The 17,140-nt window shown below is 46.1% G+C and overlaps 1 protein-coding gene, 1 non-coding gene and 1 pseudogene across 2 annotated transcripts; all 3 read left to right on the top strand.

Moving 5' to 3' along the window:
* The first annotated feature begins 2,055 nt into the window (after positions 1-2,055).
* LOC114637914 lies at positions 2,056-2,906 on the top strand (annotated as a pseudogene).
* An 8,596-nt stretch (positions 2,907-11,502) lies between these two features.
* Positions 11,503-13,762, top strand: Rps16 (ribosomal protein S16). The gene is made up of 5 exons (XM_028786213.1): positions 11,503-11,639; positions 11,775-11,876; positions 13,229-13,325; positions 13,415-13,462; positions 13,560-13,762. The coding sequence occupies exons 1-5, from the start codon at positions 11,592-11,594 to the stop codon at positions 13,703-13,705; spliced, it is 441 nt and encodes a 146-aa protein (XP_028642046.1). The 5' UTR covers positions 11,503-11,591; the 3' UTR covers positions 13,706-13,762.
* Positions 12,293-12,417, top strand: LOC114637929. Its single transcript, XR_003713803.1, has one exon. It is a non-coding gene; the product is annotated as a small nucleolar RNA SNORA40 (small nucleolar RNA).
* Positions 13,763-17,140: the final 3,378 nt, after the last annotated feature.

The following is a 17,140-nucleotide window of genomic DNA, read 5'->3' as shown; positions in this document are numbered from 1 at the left end:
ATTTCTTTTTATGTGTGTGGGTGTTTTGCCTACGTGTATTTTTGTGTCCTGTGTGTGTTCCAGGTGCCCTTGGAGTCAAGAATAGGGTGATAGATCCCCATGCACTGGAATTACAGACACAGTTATGAAACTGAAACACCATGAATCTATGGGACTCAAACTGGGGTCCTCTGGGAGAGTGCTGAGTATTCTTAGGTGCTGAGTAATCTCTCCAGCCCAGATTTTGGAGAAAAACCACAGGGCTGGCAAGCTATGCATCTCAACAATTGCTGCCCAGAGAGGGTGACGGCAAAGGGGAAGCAACACATGCCTTTTTGAGTTAAGGTCCTGTTGGACTCCAAATGAAAGTCGAGAAAACTCACATTCACTTCAGATGCAGAAGCTTGAGAATGAACGCTTGATGTTTGGTGTGTTCAGGGAGGCGGCCAGTTTGGGGTCGGAACCGCATCCCTGGAGGGAGAGTATATAAAACTTCTATAGGATGGGAACAGAAAGCCAGGGGGATCAGGTGGGCTGTTGTGCTAACCAATCATTATTTTTTTTAATATTATTTATTTAGTTTTATTTATACAAGTACAATGTAGCTGTCTTCAGACATACCAGAAGAGGGCATTGGATCTCATTACAGATGGTTTTGAGCCACCATGTGGTTGCTGGGAATTGAACTCACGACCTTTGGAAGAGCCGTCAGTGCTCTTAACCACTGAGCCATGTCTCCAGCCCCAATCATTATTTTTTTATGAGAGGTTAAGCAAGGAAGTTAATATTGATGACTGGGCCTTATTCAAGTCACCTGGTTTCAGGGTCCTTGGGTCAGATTTGCAGTCAGGTCCCCTCCTGAACTCTGACCTAGAACAAAGGAGCGGGCAAGCTCCACATAGTCCATTAAGCCAATTTTTGACTTGCGTGTCTTAGTTTTCTTTTCTTTTTTTTTTTTTTTTGGTTTTTCGAGACAGGGTTTCTCTGTGTAGCCCTGGCTGTCCTGGAACTCACTCTGTAGACCAGGCTGGCCTCGAACTCAGAAATCCACCTGCCTCTGCCTCCCAAGTGCTGGGATTAAAGGCGTGCGCCACCACCGCCCGGCGTGTCTTAGTTTTCTTTTCCTAGTGCAGTTAGCGCATGACACGTGAAGGCTTATAGACCTCTAATTGCAGCTTTTATTTTATAGGAGGAATACTTGTATCAGTTTAGGAATTCTATAAAATCATTGTCAGGAATCATAAAATCATCAATCTGTCTACATAGCATTATCATATGAATGCACATCTTCATATTGACTCTTCAGGAAATCTGCCCAATAGGGTGAGCTGATGCCCAGGAATCCTTAGGCTATGTAGTAGTGACAGGAAAGGCATTCCAGCAGCGAGAGGCAATCCTGGGATGAAGCCTCTAAGGACCCTGTATTCTCAGAGCTCACCCAAAGCAGCCATGCAAAACAGTGGGCCATCTCCAGAAAACTCAACTTGCTTGCCATAATCTTTCCTAGATGGCTTCTGACACTACCATTAAGTTATAGCCCTAGTTTTCATAGGCATGTCAATTTATTCTAAAAGTAAATGTGTTACATGTAGATGACAGGTTGGACAACAGCAACAGCAGAGTCAAAAAACAATAACAAAAGAATATAGGTATTGGGCATATAAGTAATGACACCTTGTATCACTGGGTTTTGTCAGTTCTTGCAGCTGCCTGCCCACCTCTAGCAGTTAGACTGAAAAGAGGGTGAAGTCTTCATGGGGCCAGTGAGCTCACCCCAGCAGTGCCCACGCCCTGGGCGACCATTCCAAACACTCTGAGGAGACAGTATTCAGAGTTACTGAATAGCCTGCCTTGTGAGGGGCAATAATTTAATTCCATCTCTGGGTTTTCTGTAGACACATGAACGGCTCTACCAAGGAAGTGTTTGACTGCCATATTCTCTATGAAGTCTTCACTCCCAAGGACATTCTGGCATTAATGAGCTTTCTTCCTCTGAAACTAAGGACGCTTTTTATACCACAGACGTTCTAAAGAAGCATTTACAATGGCTAAGAGTTCTTCATGCCACTCCCTTTTATGAAATCCTATGATAGCAGAGTCATAGTGAACACCTTAGCCACCATTGGACAGGGCTTGACTGAGCAAGCAAGACTGAAATACAGTCGGTACAGGGTCTTGGGGTGCCTCCAGAGAGGTACAGCCTTGTAAACAAGTGTCTCAAGTCAAGTCTGCTTCAGTGATGGAATCCAGATGATTATTTTTGACAGTGAAGTTAGTAACAGTTGCCAGAGCACACCCAAAGGCAAAGTCGTTTTTTGTTTGTTTGTTTGTTTGTTTGTTTCTGATTGCCACAGAAGATTCCAAAGCACTTTGTCACCTCAGTGTTAAGTTTAATGCCACACTCAAATCCAGCAGGCTTCTTTTGGAAAGGGCAAAAAACCTAATTTTTTTTCCTGGAACTTGCTCTCTTGAACTTACAGATTTGCCTGCCTCTGCCTCCTAAGTGACAAGACTAAAAGTGTGTGCCACTGCATCCCGCAGAAGAGCTGAGGGGTGACATCATTGGTGCCAGCTTCCATGTGGGCAGTGGATGTACTGATCCTGAGACCCTCCTACAGTCAGAGTCAGATGTCCACTGTGTCTTTGGCATAGGATCAGAAGTTAGTTTTAGCATGTATCTGCTTGATATTCGTGGTGGCTTTCCTGGATCTCAGGACATGAAAATTAAATTTGAAGACGGTGTAACCAGCCCAGCTCTGGACAAGTGCATCCCATCAGACTCCCCAGGGAGAAGCATGGCTGAGCCAGGCAGATACTATGTCGCATCAGCTTTTGGGTTTGCAGTCAGTATCATTGCCAAAAAAATCAAAGGCACAGACCAGCTCCAGTGGTCTGTGGAGGAGTGGTCTGGAAGAGGAGTCACATGAGCAAACCTCCATGTATTATGTGAATTGTTAAGGCCTGGGTAACTGTTGCCTGTGTAGCCAGCCATTTATGTTGTTACTACTAATATCGCCCGCTACAGTTACAAGGAAGCTTTCTCATGCCCAAGGTGATTGCATATTCTGTTATGTCCTGTGCTTCCCTGTTCTTGGAAACCAATCACAATAGAAGTCAGTTAGAACTTCTTGGTATAGTTAGTACAATAAGCTTGGACCTGAACCAACTGTCAGGCAGTTCTCCTCTTCCTCCTCCTCCTCCTCCTCCTCCCCCTCCTCCCCTCCTCCTCCTTCTCCTCCTCCTTCTCTTCCTCCTCCTCCTCCTTCCTTCTTTCCTTTCTTTCTTTCTTTCTTTCTTTCTTTCTTTCTTTCTTTCTTTCTTTCTTTCTTTTTGGTTTTTTGAGACAGGGTTTCACCGGGTGGTGGTGGCGCACGTCTTTAATCCCAGCACTTGGGAGGCAGAGGCAGGTGGATTTCTGAGTTCAAGAGTTCAAGGCTAGCCTGGTCTACAGAGTGAGTTCCAGGACAGCCAGGGCTACACAGAAAAACCCTGTCTCGAAAAAAAAAAAAAAGAAAGAATGAATGAAAGAAAGAAAGAAAGAAAGAAAGAAAGAAAGAAAGAAAAAAGAGACAGGGTTTCTCTGTGTAAGCCTGGCTGTCCTGGAACTCACTCTGTAGACCAGGCTGGCCTCAAACTCAGAAATCTGCCTGCCTCTGCCTCCCAAGTGCTGGGTTTAAAGGCGTGCGCCACCACTGCCCGTTCAGGCAGCTCTTCTTGTACCTATGTATAAGCTGTTATGTGTTTCTTTTTTCTTTTATAAGCTTCCCCTGGGATGGACCTGAACACAGAGAGACACCTACACCAATCGAAGAAGCCATTTGGAGTCAAACTTCCATTTTGAATAGGAGTCTGGTAAAGTTCCCAAGACCTCCCTGAGAACTGACATCCTACTGGGCAGAAAGAGCCATTTATGTGGGTAACTGACATCCTGGATGGTAGTCCCCCCACCACAGTTGTAATACCCCAACCAATGGGAACAAGAATAAATGTAGAACAAAGACATGTTCCTAAAGAAGTCCCCTCTCCCTAAACCTTGATTGGTGGAACTGTGTTTTGGTTTGTGGGGCATATTCTGGACCCTAACATGAGTGATGGGTCATGTAACTGCATACTTGGTGCTCAGGCCCTGCTGCAGAAGAGACCTAAGCTGGACGTGAAGTATTGCTCATCCAGCATCTGAGGACAGACATGTCATGACCTTGACTTGACCATGGAGTGTTGCACCCTGACTGAAATGCATGTGGGTGATTACATGGATGCATATACTGTTGCTTCTGCTTCTAATTTCAATAGATTCCAGAGGCCTACTACCCACTATGTAACATCCCAGCCAATGTAGCAACCTATGAGCCAGCTCCAGAGCCATGGCTTCCTACTAGAAATGAAGGAACACGATGCTGACCCTCTACCCATGTCTCATGTCCAGAACGGGATGGACAGTCACCCTGCAGCCTGTGCTTCTGCTAGGATCAAGGTGTAGGTGCCATTCTTGTAGCTCTTGCTCGTAAATGACTTAGGGTTTGTATTCCTGCACAAAGCATCACGACCAAGAAGCAAGCTGGGGAGGAAAGGGTTTATTCAGCTTACACTTCCACACTGTTGTTCATCACCAAGGGAAGTCAGGACTGGAACTCAAGCAGGTCAGGAAGCAGGATGCAGAGGCCATGGAGGGGTGCTGCTTACTGGCTTGCTTCCCCTGGCTTGCTCAGCTTGCTTTCTTATAGAACCCGAGACTTCCCTCAGCATAGAGCTGATCTTAATACTTGCATATAATTAAAATGGTATAAAAGCAAAAAAGATGAGGGAGGATGGGATAGGAGGGGTTCTAGGGAGGGGAAATGGGGAAAGGGGAGGACATCTGAAGTGAAAATAAATAAAATATCCAATAAAATGTAAAAAAAAGGAAAAATAAAATCTGAATAAATAACAAAAAGAAGAAGATGAAGAACAAGAACAACAAGAAGGAGAAGAGGAAGAAGAAGAGGAGGAGGAAGAAGAAGAGGAGGAGGAAGAAGAGGAAGAGGAGGAGGAGGAAGAGGAGAACCTAAGACTACCAGCCCAGGGATGGCACCACCCACAATGGGTCCCCCCCCTTGATCACTAATTGAGAAAATGCCTTACAGCTGGATCTCATGGAGGCATTTCCTCAATGGAGGCTCCTTTATCTGTGATAACTCCAGCTTGTGTCAAGTTGGAGTTATCAAAACCAGCCAGTGCAGTAAGTTTAGGTTGAATTAAGAGATTGGGGGAGGGGACATTTAACTTAATTACTGCTAGTTTTGGGATGTCTTTGTAAGAGTGGGGTTGGCTCAGATGCAGCAGTATGGAGGGCTATGGGGGTCACGCTTACCTGTGTTCCTATGGAAACGTGGAATATTTGTTGTATATGGATTTTTATTCACTTTTCAGACACGATATTAACACGTACCCTTCAGCAAGTATCTGTAGCTTGTACACTATCAGAATGGGTCAAAAGCTTATGTTGTGACCTATTTTAAAAATAAAGTATCTTGAAATAATTAGAAAACAAAACAAACAAAAAGAATGTGGCTGGATGATATATATAGCTTCAAGCCTGGTGTTCAGAGTCTGAGGCAGAGGGATAGAAAGTACAAAGTCAGGGGTTAGAGAAATGGTTCTGTGTTTATGAGCACATACCGCCCTTACAGAGGACCAGCATTTACTTCAGAAATCCACATCATGCAATTCATAATTGCCTGTAACACCAGCTCCAGGGAATATGGTGCCCTCTTCTGGCCTCTGCAGGCATTGCACTTACATGCAGACACCTACAGATAGATATATATATATATATATATATATATATATATATATATATATATATATGAATAATCAATAAATATGTACAGCCAGCCATGGTGGCAGGGCACGCCTTTAATCCCAGCTCTTAGGAGTCAGAAGCAGGTGGATCTCTGAGTTGGAGGCCAGCCTGGTCTAAAAGTGAGTTCCAGGACAGCCAGGGCTACACAAAGAAACTCTGTCTCACAAAAGAAAACAGAAAAATAAATATGATAATAATAGCAAAAATAAGGGGCTGGAGAGATGGCTCAGTGGTTAAGAGCACGGATTGCTCTTCCAGAGGTCCTGAGTTCAAATCCCAGCAACCACATGGTGGGTCACAACAATCCATAAAGAGATTGGATGCCCTATTCTGGTGTGTCTGAAGACAGCTATAGTGTACTCATAATAAAATAAATAAATAAATCTTTAAAAAATAGCAACAATAATAGCAAATTCTAGCACTCAGAAGAAGCAGATGGATCTTTGTAAATTCAAAGCCAGCCTGTTCTACATAGAGAGTTCCAAGGTAGCCAGAACTGGATAATAGAGACTCGGTCTCAAAAAAACCCAAAACAACTTTAAAAAAAGGGGATGTTCAAAGTCACCTTGGGCTGCACAGAGACAGCATCTCTTTGGCTACACAGGAAGAGCATCTCTTGGTCTGCATAGGGAGAATATCTCAATAAAATAAAACTATAATGTAATGCGAGCTGGAGAAATGGTTGATTCAGTGGTTAAGAACACTAACTGCTCTTCCTAGAGGTTCTGAGTTCAAATCCCAGCAACCACATGGTGGCTCACAACCATCTGTAACGGGATCTGATGCCTTCTTCTGGTGTGTCTGAAGACAGCTACAATGTACTCATATACATATAATAAATAAAATCTTTTTAAAAAAACTATCATGTAATAATACATTTCTGTTAATGTTATTTGAATATAATAAAATGCAGGACTTTTAAAATTTTTTGAAAATATTTTTTATTTTATGTGCATGAGTATTTTGCCTGCATATATATATATATATATATATATATATATATGTATGTGTATATATATATATATATATACACATATATGTACTACCTGTGTACCTGGTTGCCTGGGGAGGTCAGAAGAAGGCATCAGATCCCCTGGAAATGGACTTATAAGCAGATATGTGCCAACATGTAGCACTGGGAACCAAAGTCAGGTCTTCTAGAAAAGGAGTTAGCACAATTCACCATTGAGCCATCTCTCCAGCCCCTTAGGACTTTTAAAACACAGATGCTCTGGGCAGGGGATGCAGCTCTATAGTAGATTACTTGATTAGCATGCACAAGGGCATAGTCCAGCTCCCAGCCTCCCTGTTCTCTCAGAAATACCAATCAACAGCTCTTGGGAGGTGGCAGCGAAAAGTTCAAGAATTCAGCCGGGCAGTGGTGGCACACACCTTTAATCCCAGCACTTCGGAGGCAGAGACAGGCGGATTTCTGAGTTCGAGGCCAGCCTGGTCTACAGAGTGAGTTCAGGACAGCCAGGGCTACACAGAGAAACCCTGTCTCGAAAAACCAAAAAAAAAAAAAAAAAAAAAAAAAGAATTCAAGGTCCTTGGCTACATCCTTGGCTACAAATCAAGTTGAAGGCTACATTCACAAAAAAAAAAAAAAAAGAAAGAAAGAAAGAAAAAAGAAAAAGGAGGTTAAGGGTTTGGCTAGAACATGGGCTGTACTTACTGAGGATACTTCACAGGGTAGACAGGGTTCTGGCTGGCCACTGACAAGGAGGACCTCAGAACCTCAGTGAACACTTTCATAGAAACACAGTATTCCCTAACAAATGGCTCTCCTCAAACCATCCTGATGTGACTGATATTCTCAGCAGACCAGACTTACGGAGCAGAGGGAACTGGTGTCTCCAAGCAGGGACCTGGTCCCAAGCCTCCACTCCTGAGGTTTCTGTCGAATAGCTTGGGACAGGCCTGCTCACTTCTCTGGGCCTCAGTTTTCTTATCTGCAAAATTTCTTTTATCTCCAAACGATCCTGCCCTAAAGAATAACATAGCCCTTAGGAGATCTGTGTGCCAGTTAGAAAGACATTCGTTCTACCAGATTTTTGTAAGACGTATGTATGTATGTATGTATGTATGTATGTATGTATGTATGTATGTATATGGGTACTCTATATGTGTGTCTGCATGACAGCAGAGGGGCATCAGATCCTATTGTAGATGGCTGTGAGCCACCATGCGGTCACTAGAAATTGAATTGAGGACCTCTGGAAGAGCAGCCAGTTCTCTTAACTGCTGAGGCAGTCCCCAGGGTTTTTTTTTTTTTTTTAATTAAAAAATATTATTTTATTTGCCAAGTGTGTTGGGTCATGCCCAATCCCCAGGCACTCTAGCACAGTACTTGAGAGGTGGAGGCAGCTGGATCTCTGTGACTTCAAGGCTAGCCTGGTCTACATAGGGAATTCTAGATTTGCCAGAGACACATAGTGAGGACCTGTCTCAAAAAATATATATTATTTTATTTTATGTGGATGGATATTCTACCTGTATACATATCTGTTTACCACATTTGTTGAGTGCCACAGAGGCCAGAAGAAATTGTCTAATTCTCTGAAACTGAAATTACAAACAGTTCGTTATAAGGCTGGAGGCTAGGGCAGGAGTATCATTAGAAATTCCCAGCCAACTCGGAGTACATGGCTGGGTTCCACAAACTGGGTATAACCTTACAATCTCAGTATTTGAGAGGCAGAAGCAAGAGTATCAGGAATTCAAGGTCATATTTGGCTGCCTAAATTTCAAGTTTGAGGTCAGCCTGGCCTACAGAATATCCAGTTTCAAAATACTCATACAGTGTGCTGGAGAGAGTGGCTCAGCAATTCAGAGATTGTACTGCTTCTGCCAAATAGCAGAATTCAGTTGTGATATTCTGGTGGGAAGCGCACAACTAATTGTAAATCCAGGGGATCTGATGCTTTTTTGTGACCATCTTTGGATACCTGGATAGCTGGCTTCTTTGGGGAGAGAGAGAGAGAGAGAGAGAGAGAGAGAGAGAGAGAGAGAGAGAGAGAGAGAGAGAAAGAAAGAAAGAGACAGGAGAGGAGAAGAGGGGAGGGAGACGAGGGGGGACGGGGAGGGAGAGAGAGAGAGAGGGAGCATAAATCTTTAATCTTTTTTGTTTGTTTGTTTGTTTTTCAAGACAGGGTTTCTCTGTGAGGCCCTGGCTATCCTGGAACTCACTCTGCAGACCAGGCTGGCTTCAAACTCAGAAATCTGCCTGCCTCTGCCTTTGGAATGCTGGGATTAAAGACTTGTAGTACCATTGCCTGACTAATAAAAGGAATCTTAAAACACACAAACAAAAGGAAAAAAGACACACCCTTTCCTTAAGACACTTTTAAAAGGGTATACATCTATACTCCCAGAACTGGGGAAGTGGAAGCAGGAGAATCAGGGGTTCAAAGCCATCTTCTCCTTAGCTATATTGTGACCTCCAGCCAGCCTGGACTCCAAAAGAAACTGTGGGGTGGAGCAGGGCAGGGTGGGTGGCAAGGGGTGGGTGGATAGAAGGACAAAGTATTTTACTGCCATCTGCTGGAAGTTGACAAATATGACTCTATGATGTCCAGGACAAATACTGTCCTGTGTAAATGTCTTATGTCTGCCCACCTCACAGAGTTAGCCTGGAAAGAACATGAGTCAACGTACTCAATACATTTAGATTGGGTCAGCACCTGGCACACAGCAAGCACTATTTAAGTGTGACTGTAATCAACATAATTAGCATTTATGTGTCTGAAAGATGTTTATCTGCTCAAGTGTGGGGTAGTGGGTCAGAAATATGCTATCCAGAGCAGCAGCCCTACTGTTTGCTGTGAGCATGTTCTAGCATGCATGACTGCTTGCACACAGAGCCCAGTGGTTTTTCCTTAACTTTCCAGCTTCGAGAAGGAGTTACCACTGCCAAAGGCATGGTCACGCAAGTATGGACAGTGCCATGCTTTGGTTTTGGCTGGCCTGGAATACTCTCTATGAGCCACATTGACCTCTAATCCAGAGATCCACCGTGTGTTTTCCATTTTATTACATTGAAGTGTGTGTCCATGTGTGTATACACACACCCCAGCACACATGTGGAGCTTGGAAGACAGCTTGCAGGAGTTTGTTTTCTGCCTTCTACTATGAGAGTCCCAGGAATCAAACTCGGGTCCTCAGACTTGGGCATTTCACTAGCTGGTTTCTTTCTTTTCTTTCTGAAGCAGGGTCACATGTAGCCCAGGCTGGCCAAACATTCATAATGAGGAGAGGATGGCTTTGTACTCCTCCTGATCATTCTTCTTCCACTGTCCAGGTATACATGACCATACTTAGTCTTTTTTTGTTGACAACTCTGTCCTCCAAAGGTCTCCACCTCCCCTAAGGTCCCCCCACCCTATTCTGCTAGAGAAACCGAGGCAATCCTGAGAAGGGTGTCGCCCAATGAGAAAATTCCCTTGACTTAGAACAATTCGGGGGTGGGTACTATGGAAAAGTTAAAAGCTGGGTTTTCTCAGGTTGGTGGGCTGGAGAATTCTGTGGTGTAAAGACATAGAGCAGAGGGTTTAGGGGAGCATTACAATCGTTTGGAGGTTGGAAAGATGGCTGGTTAAAAGCACTTGCTGCTTTTCTTAGAGAGGATCTGAGTTTCCACAAGTTGGACGTGGCTCTGGGAGATTGGAGGCCTCCCTCGGGAACCTGCCCTCGTAAAAGTACTAAATCTTTTTTTTTTTTTTTTTTTTTTAGGTTTTTCGAGACAGGGTTTCTCTGTGTAGCCCTGACTGTCCTGGAACTCACTCTGTAGACCAGGCTGGCCTCAAACTCAGAAATCCGCCTGCCTCTGCCTCCCAAGTGCTGGGATTAAAGGCATGCACCACCACCGCCCTGCGAAAAGTATTAAATCTTAAATCAAGACTATTTATTAGAATTCTGGATAATGACCTTTTAAGATAATTGCCCCGAAGACAGTTCCTGAGGGTAGGTTCTCTAAGGGATGGCCAAGCTGTCTGTTGGAACAATTTCCCTGGAGCAGCTGCTGGGGGGAGAAGAGCCACCAAAGAGGTAGTCATTCCGGCGGCGAAAGCAGGCGAAGGCCCGCGACTTTGAGGGAAAAACGTATACAAGGCACAATCCAGGAGGAAAGAGAAGTTTAGGGGAGCTTCGAAAAGGCCGTCTAAGGGGTCAGGTTTACAGAGAAGAGTCTCGGAGAGGAAGGCAATTCTGGTGAAAGGCAGATTCGCGGCGGAGGATCGGAAAGGCTAGGGAAGAGGGTTCTGGGAGGCAGAATTCTGAAAACCCAGCTTGACCTAGCGCAGTGGATGCAGGAAGACGCAGATGGGATGGGGATCCTGGGAGAGGGTGGGAGGAAGACGGCGATTGGTGGAGGGGGGCGAGAATCCGTCTGGAGGAGGGCCGAAGGAGAGGATCGAGGAGCAGGAATGTCAATAAAAATCGGTCGAAAGTCAAGACGAAGGCTGCGGGAAAGTCCTGAAAAAAGGAGCCCAGCCCCCATCTTCCGCGTGACGCACCGAGGCCCCGCCCAGTCCCACGCAGCACCGCTCCTTCCTCCTCCAAGGCCGCCCCCTCCCTTGCCTGAAGGCGTTCCCGCCGTAACGTACGCGTCCTGGTCTTAGGCTTCAACGTCAGCCGTAAAGCTCGCTTCTGTCGTGACGCGGCGCTCACCGCGCCTGCGCAGACCCTGAAAAATCAGCCCGGGTGGCCCCGAGCCTTCCTTTTCCGGTGGCGGCGCCGCGCAGTGAGCACCTCGTGTTCGTCCTTGTTAGCAATGCCGTCCAAGGGTCCGCTGCAGTCCGTGCAGGTCTTCGGACGCAAGGTGTGCCAGGGGCGGGAGGGAGAGAGACGGGGGTTGGGGGTGTGAAGGCCCGGGCTGGGAGACAGGAACTGGGGCCCACCTGAGAGCCAGGGTCCCGAGCTCACACGGCCCCGCCGTCTCCCTCGCCTTTCGCAGAAGACAGCCACAGCTGTGGCCCACTGCAAACGAGGAAACGGGCTCATCAAGGTGAATGGACGTCCCCTGGAGATGATCGAGCCCCGCACCCTGCAGTACAAGGTATTGTAGTCGGACACGGGCGTCTGGGTGGCGGACCGACGGAAGGAAAAGGCCCGGGGTTATTAGGAGCTGAGGTGGGAGGAGGAGAATGGCTTACCTAGCGGTAGATCTAGACCTGGGCTCAGGAAAGGTGTGAAGTCCGAGCTGGTAAAGTAAGATTGTGTAACCTGCGGTGTCTCGAAGCTCTCCAGATGCTAGGAGCCGGTGGCCAGGGGAATAGCGCAGTGTATCCCACCTGATTGACGGTTTCTGTTCTAGAAGTATGAGTTTACAGGCTCGTGTGTGTGAGAGAGAGAGAGAGATCCATTCTAGGCCAAACCGCCGTTTAGGTCAGCATGGAGCAACAGTGTGAAACTTTGAAAAAAAAATAAAGAAAAGTTAGAAACCATAGGAGCCCTCTGAAATCTGACGTTCGTAGCACTTGTATGTGTTTTTGTTGAACTAGTGGACAAAGACTTAAAAACAGGTGCAAGAACAAATCCTCTTTTGCAACCCAGAACTCATTGTTGTATGAGTTTTGGTACATGTAAGAAGGAATATCATACCCCAGACAATGCACACTGATGGTAGTATTGATGACAATGCCTCTAGAAACCTCAGTCTTAATCCAAGTCTTGTCAGGTGACTAAAAGTGACAGACACAGTTGGGTTGTCGACAATACAGGTCTGGGAAGTTTTTCATTCCTATACAAGGCCCCTACCATTGTCAATCAGGCAGAGTTACTAGACTTGCTCTTCCTTGGGTCCATTCTGTAAAATGGGGGTGATTCTTATTCTTGTGTGTTAATGTGTGAACACGTGAAAAACTGGCTTAAATTCTATTCCTCTCAAAGAGTAAGAATACGGTGCTTTGCAGAGTGGAAAATACAAGGTTTCCTTTGAATGCCAGATACTGGGTAATAGGGATTTTGTTACTTGGTGTCAGTTTATTTGAAGGATTTGTGTGTATGCTCTGTGTTGTGAATTGGGCAAACACCAATGATCTGGGTGGCTCTAGGCCTGGCACCGAGGGAGCTTCTGGATAGACTGGTTTGATCGATTAAGTAGTCTGGCCTGGGATGTGTGCTCGGGAAAGTGGGATGGCCACTGTGAGAACAAGGGACCTGATTTGCCTATTGTTCATAATTGCCCATCACTCCATAATTCCAGCTCCAGGGTGTCTGAGGTCCTCTTCAGGTCTCTGTGGGCACATACATGGAGACCTGAAAGGCACAGGGATCCTAGCATAGGTTGCTTCCTTGATTCTGGTGCTGATGGGACCCCGCACAAGGGGGGATGAGGGATGCCTGCGGAGGGTGGTTAAGCCAGGCTATGATTTAGCCCCTTAACCCGTTCATGTCCCATTTTTTTAGTTGCTGGAGCCTGTTCTGCTTCTGGGCAAGGAGCGGTTTGCTGGTGTGGATATCCGGGTCCGCGTGAAGGGTGGTGGTCATGTGGCCCAAATTTATGGTGAGTCTCGGGATCTGGGCCTGTGGGTGTGAGACAGCTTCTGGAGCAGGACTAGGTCTTCACAAAGCTTTTTGGTCATTGTCTTGCAGCTATCCGACAGTCCATCTCAAAAGCCCTGGTGGCTTATTACCAGAAATGTGAGTGAGAGGTCGTCCTTCATCTGGGTGGGTGGGCTTTGTGTGGGTACCAAGCCAAAGGCTCGAGGCTACCTGAATCTTGTCTATTCGTCTCCAGATGTGGATGAAGCCTCTAAGAAGGAGATCAAAGACATCCTCATCCAGTATGATCGGACCCTGCTGGTAGCTGACCCCCGTCGCTGCGAATCCAAAAAGTTTGGAGGTCCTGGTGCCCGTGCCCGATACCAGAAATCCTACCGATAAGCCCGTCTCAAGGATCAGGGTTTACGTTTGTAATAAACATCCTAGGATTTTAATGTTTCTGTGTCTCTTGTAGTCTTTGTGGTTAGACAATGCAAGAGACACTAAGTGGCCATGAAGGCTGGAGTTATGGCTGCCTTCCTAGACCATTGGGGCTGTTTTTGTGTGAGTTTGTTTTTGTTGTTGTTTTGGTCTCCCTGTTTTGTTTTTTTAATCTCAAAGACCTGGTTTCTCTGTGCCCCTGGCTATCCTGGAACTCACTGTAGGCTCACTGACCAGGCTGGTCTTAAAAACTCAAGAGCTGTTCCTGCTTCACTTTCACCAGTGCTGGGATTAAAAGAGTTGTACCAATGTGTCCAGCCATTTAGCTTTTTTTTTCTTTTCTTTTTTTTTTTTTTTTTTTTGAGACAGGGTTTCTCTGTGTAGCCCTGGCTGTCCTGGAACTCACTCTGTAGACCAGGCTGGCCTCGAACTCAGAAATCCGCCTGCCTCTGCCTCCCAAGTGCTGGGATTAAAGGCATGCACCACCACTGCCGACCCATTTAACATTTTAAAGCACCTTCTCTGCTGGCCTTTATATGGTTTGTAGGGGTGGCAGGTAGGAGATTTAGTTTGTTTCCCTTGGGTGGAATGCATTGTTGGCAGAGCCCAGGGTATGAGGGCTTTGGCTATTGTAGAGTGTATAGCTTTTATGTATATGGGTGTATGTAAATGCATACAGATGTCAGGGCCGTCTTGGATGTTCAAGTGCTACCCACCTTAAATTTTTTTTTTTTTTAAAGATTTATTTATTTATTATATATGAATACACTGTAGCTGTCTTCAGACATACCAGAAGAGGGCATCAGATCTCATTACAGATGGTTGTGAGCCACCATGTGGTTGCTGGGATTTGAACTCAGGACCTCTGGAAGTGCAGTCAGTGCTCTTAACCACTGAGCCATCTCTCCAGCCCCCCCCACCTTAAATTTTTATATAAAGGTTTTATCTATGTGTGATTTTTGTAGGAATATATGTACCCTACATGCCCAGTTCCTACAGAGGCCAGAAGAGGGTGGTGTATCCCTCAAGCTGAATTTACAGACTGGTAGGAGTCACTGTTTAGATGCTGAACCCAAGTCCTTTAGGAGAGCAGCCTCCTTGTTTAACTTGGAGCTAAACCTCAAAGCTATCTCTCTACTAGGCCCGAGATTTTTGACAGTGTATACATGCTTGAGGGAGGCCAAAGGGCAGATTGAACAAGATCTCTTACTGGAGTTAGGTAGTGAGCTACAGGGATTGCAAGTGTGCCCAACCATGTCAGGCATTAATTCATTTGAGACAGGCTTCTGCTCCGGATGGCCTCATCCATATCCATCTGTCTCTAAGTGCTGGGACTGAAGATGCATGCCATCGGGCTTGCTCCAAGGCTTTTCTTTCATGTGTGTGTTCTGAGACTGGTTCCATAGCAGTTGTTAGCTGACAGGTGACAGGAACTGAACCTGCTCCTCTGCACAAGCAATAAATACTCAGCACTTGGCCCCTCCCAAGTTTACTTTGTTTGTTTGTTTGTTTTTCGAGACTGGGTTTCTCTGTGTAGTCCTGGCTGTCCTGGAACTCACTCTGTAGACCAGGCTGGCCTCGAACTCAGAAATCCGCCTGCCTCTGCCTCCCCTTAAGTGCTGGGGTTAAAGGTGTGCACCACCTCCAAGTTTACTTTTTTAACCCAACTTTGGTGTTGAACTCTTCCTCATGCTTCCAAAGCAAGCACTTAGCCAACCTAGCTTTCTCCCTAGAACATTTGGTTTTGAGGAATTAAATAGCCAGGACTTGAGTGTGCAACTATCAGAGTACGCAATCAAGTCTTCTGTTCTCTGCCTACCCTGTGCCTCGGAGCAAGCCCAGGGCTTTGCACAAGGTGAAATGTCCCTGTTCCTTTGCACTTAGCTGTCACACTCCACAGCCTTTGCTCATCTTGAATTCCAGGGCTCAGGAATGCCCCTGCCTCCCAAATGCTGGGACTAGAGTTGTGAGTGAAGTACCACACTTAGCCCTGATGAGCACAGTAGGGATCTCAGGCTTGTAATCTTAAATCCAAAGAAAGTGGAAGTTTTAAAATGTCAGCCAGCAGTACAGATAACCTGGAAGGGCCACTCAAGTTTAAGGAGCCTCCCTCATAGGCCAGGCAAATTCAATGCATCTGCCCTTCTGAATCTTCAGATCAGTTTAGGTGCTAGGGTTGAGCCCAACCTCAAGGCAGCTCCCCATTGTGGGGAGCCCATGGAGCCATCTTTTAGATGGGGCTCAAGTGCTCTCTACCTACGGGAGTCATACACTTACTGGCTGGGTTTGCTGTGGGGGCACATGCCTGGTTTTTTTTGGAAGGCGGGGGCATGTTGAGGCTTTTTGATGCTGGTTTCTTTGTATATCCCTGGCTGTCCTTGAACTTGATCTGAAGACCAGGCTGTCCTTGAACTCTTGATCTGCAGAACCAAGATGTCCTGTCTCTTCCTAGGATTAAAGGCATGTACTACCACTGCCTGGCACATGTCTGTATTCTTAGCACTTGCAAAGGGAAGGTAGGAAAATCAGAAGTCCAAGGTTGGCTGTAGAGGTGAGTTCAAATTTGACCTGACTTAAAAACTGTTTCAAAAATAATTGATCCGGGCAGTGGTGGTGCATGCCTTTAATCCCAGCACTTGGGAGGCAGAGGCAGGCGGATTTCTGAGTTCGAGGCCAGCCTGGTCTACAGAGTGAGTTCCAGTACAGCCAGGGCTATACAGAGAAACCCTGTCTCGAAAAACAAAAAAAAAAAAATTGAGGGGCTGGAGAGATGGCTCTCGGGTTAAAGCCTTGGCTGTTCTTCCAGAGGTTCCTGACTTAGTTCCCAACACACACGTGGCAGCTTACAACTGTAACTTCAGTTCCAGGGCATCTGACCCCCCTCACACAGACATACATGCAGGCCAAACACCAGTGCACATTGAAAAGTTAGAAGAATTGGAGCCAGTACTTAGCAACCTCTGTGGATATCAGTCCTACTATGTGCTCTTTGTAGAGAAGATAGAGTTCCAGGCAATGGCTCACTCAAGGGTGCACAGTGGAAGCCGGAAGTACTGTGAGCCACAAAGGCCGGTAGGAAGGAAGGCCGAGGCCCTTCATGCTGTGCTAAGAGGCTGTGCTCTGCAGTCCTGTTTGGGGAGTGTAAGGTCAGAACATTGAACTTTATGGGAGAAACCTTAGCCCACAGAGTAGCTGGCCCAGCCCAGAGGGTCAGGTGGGTACTTTGCTGGTGGATTGTTAGGTTGTCTTGTTCACATTCACCTCTGAGACGTAATCCAGGGACCTCAGGAACCAGGACCCACTTTCTTGACAAAAAGCTGTTACTGGTAGAGTTGGCCTAGAAGCCGTTGAGTGGCCAGCAGCCAGGGAGCTGTACTAGTGAGTACAGCTTAGAGG

Source organism: Grammomys surdaster, unplaced genomic scaffold (assembly GCF_004785775.1).
Source record: "Grammomys surdaster isolate TR1022 unplaced genomic scaffold, NIH_TR_1.0 125430, whole genome shotgun sequence".
Taxonomy (NCBI): Eukaryota; Metazoa; Chordata; class Mammalia; order Rodentia; family Muridae; genus Grammomys; species Grammomys surdaster.
The sequence above is the reverse complement of the archived record's forward strand: the minus strand, read 5'-3'. Positions and strand labels throughout refer to the sequence as shown.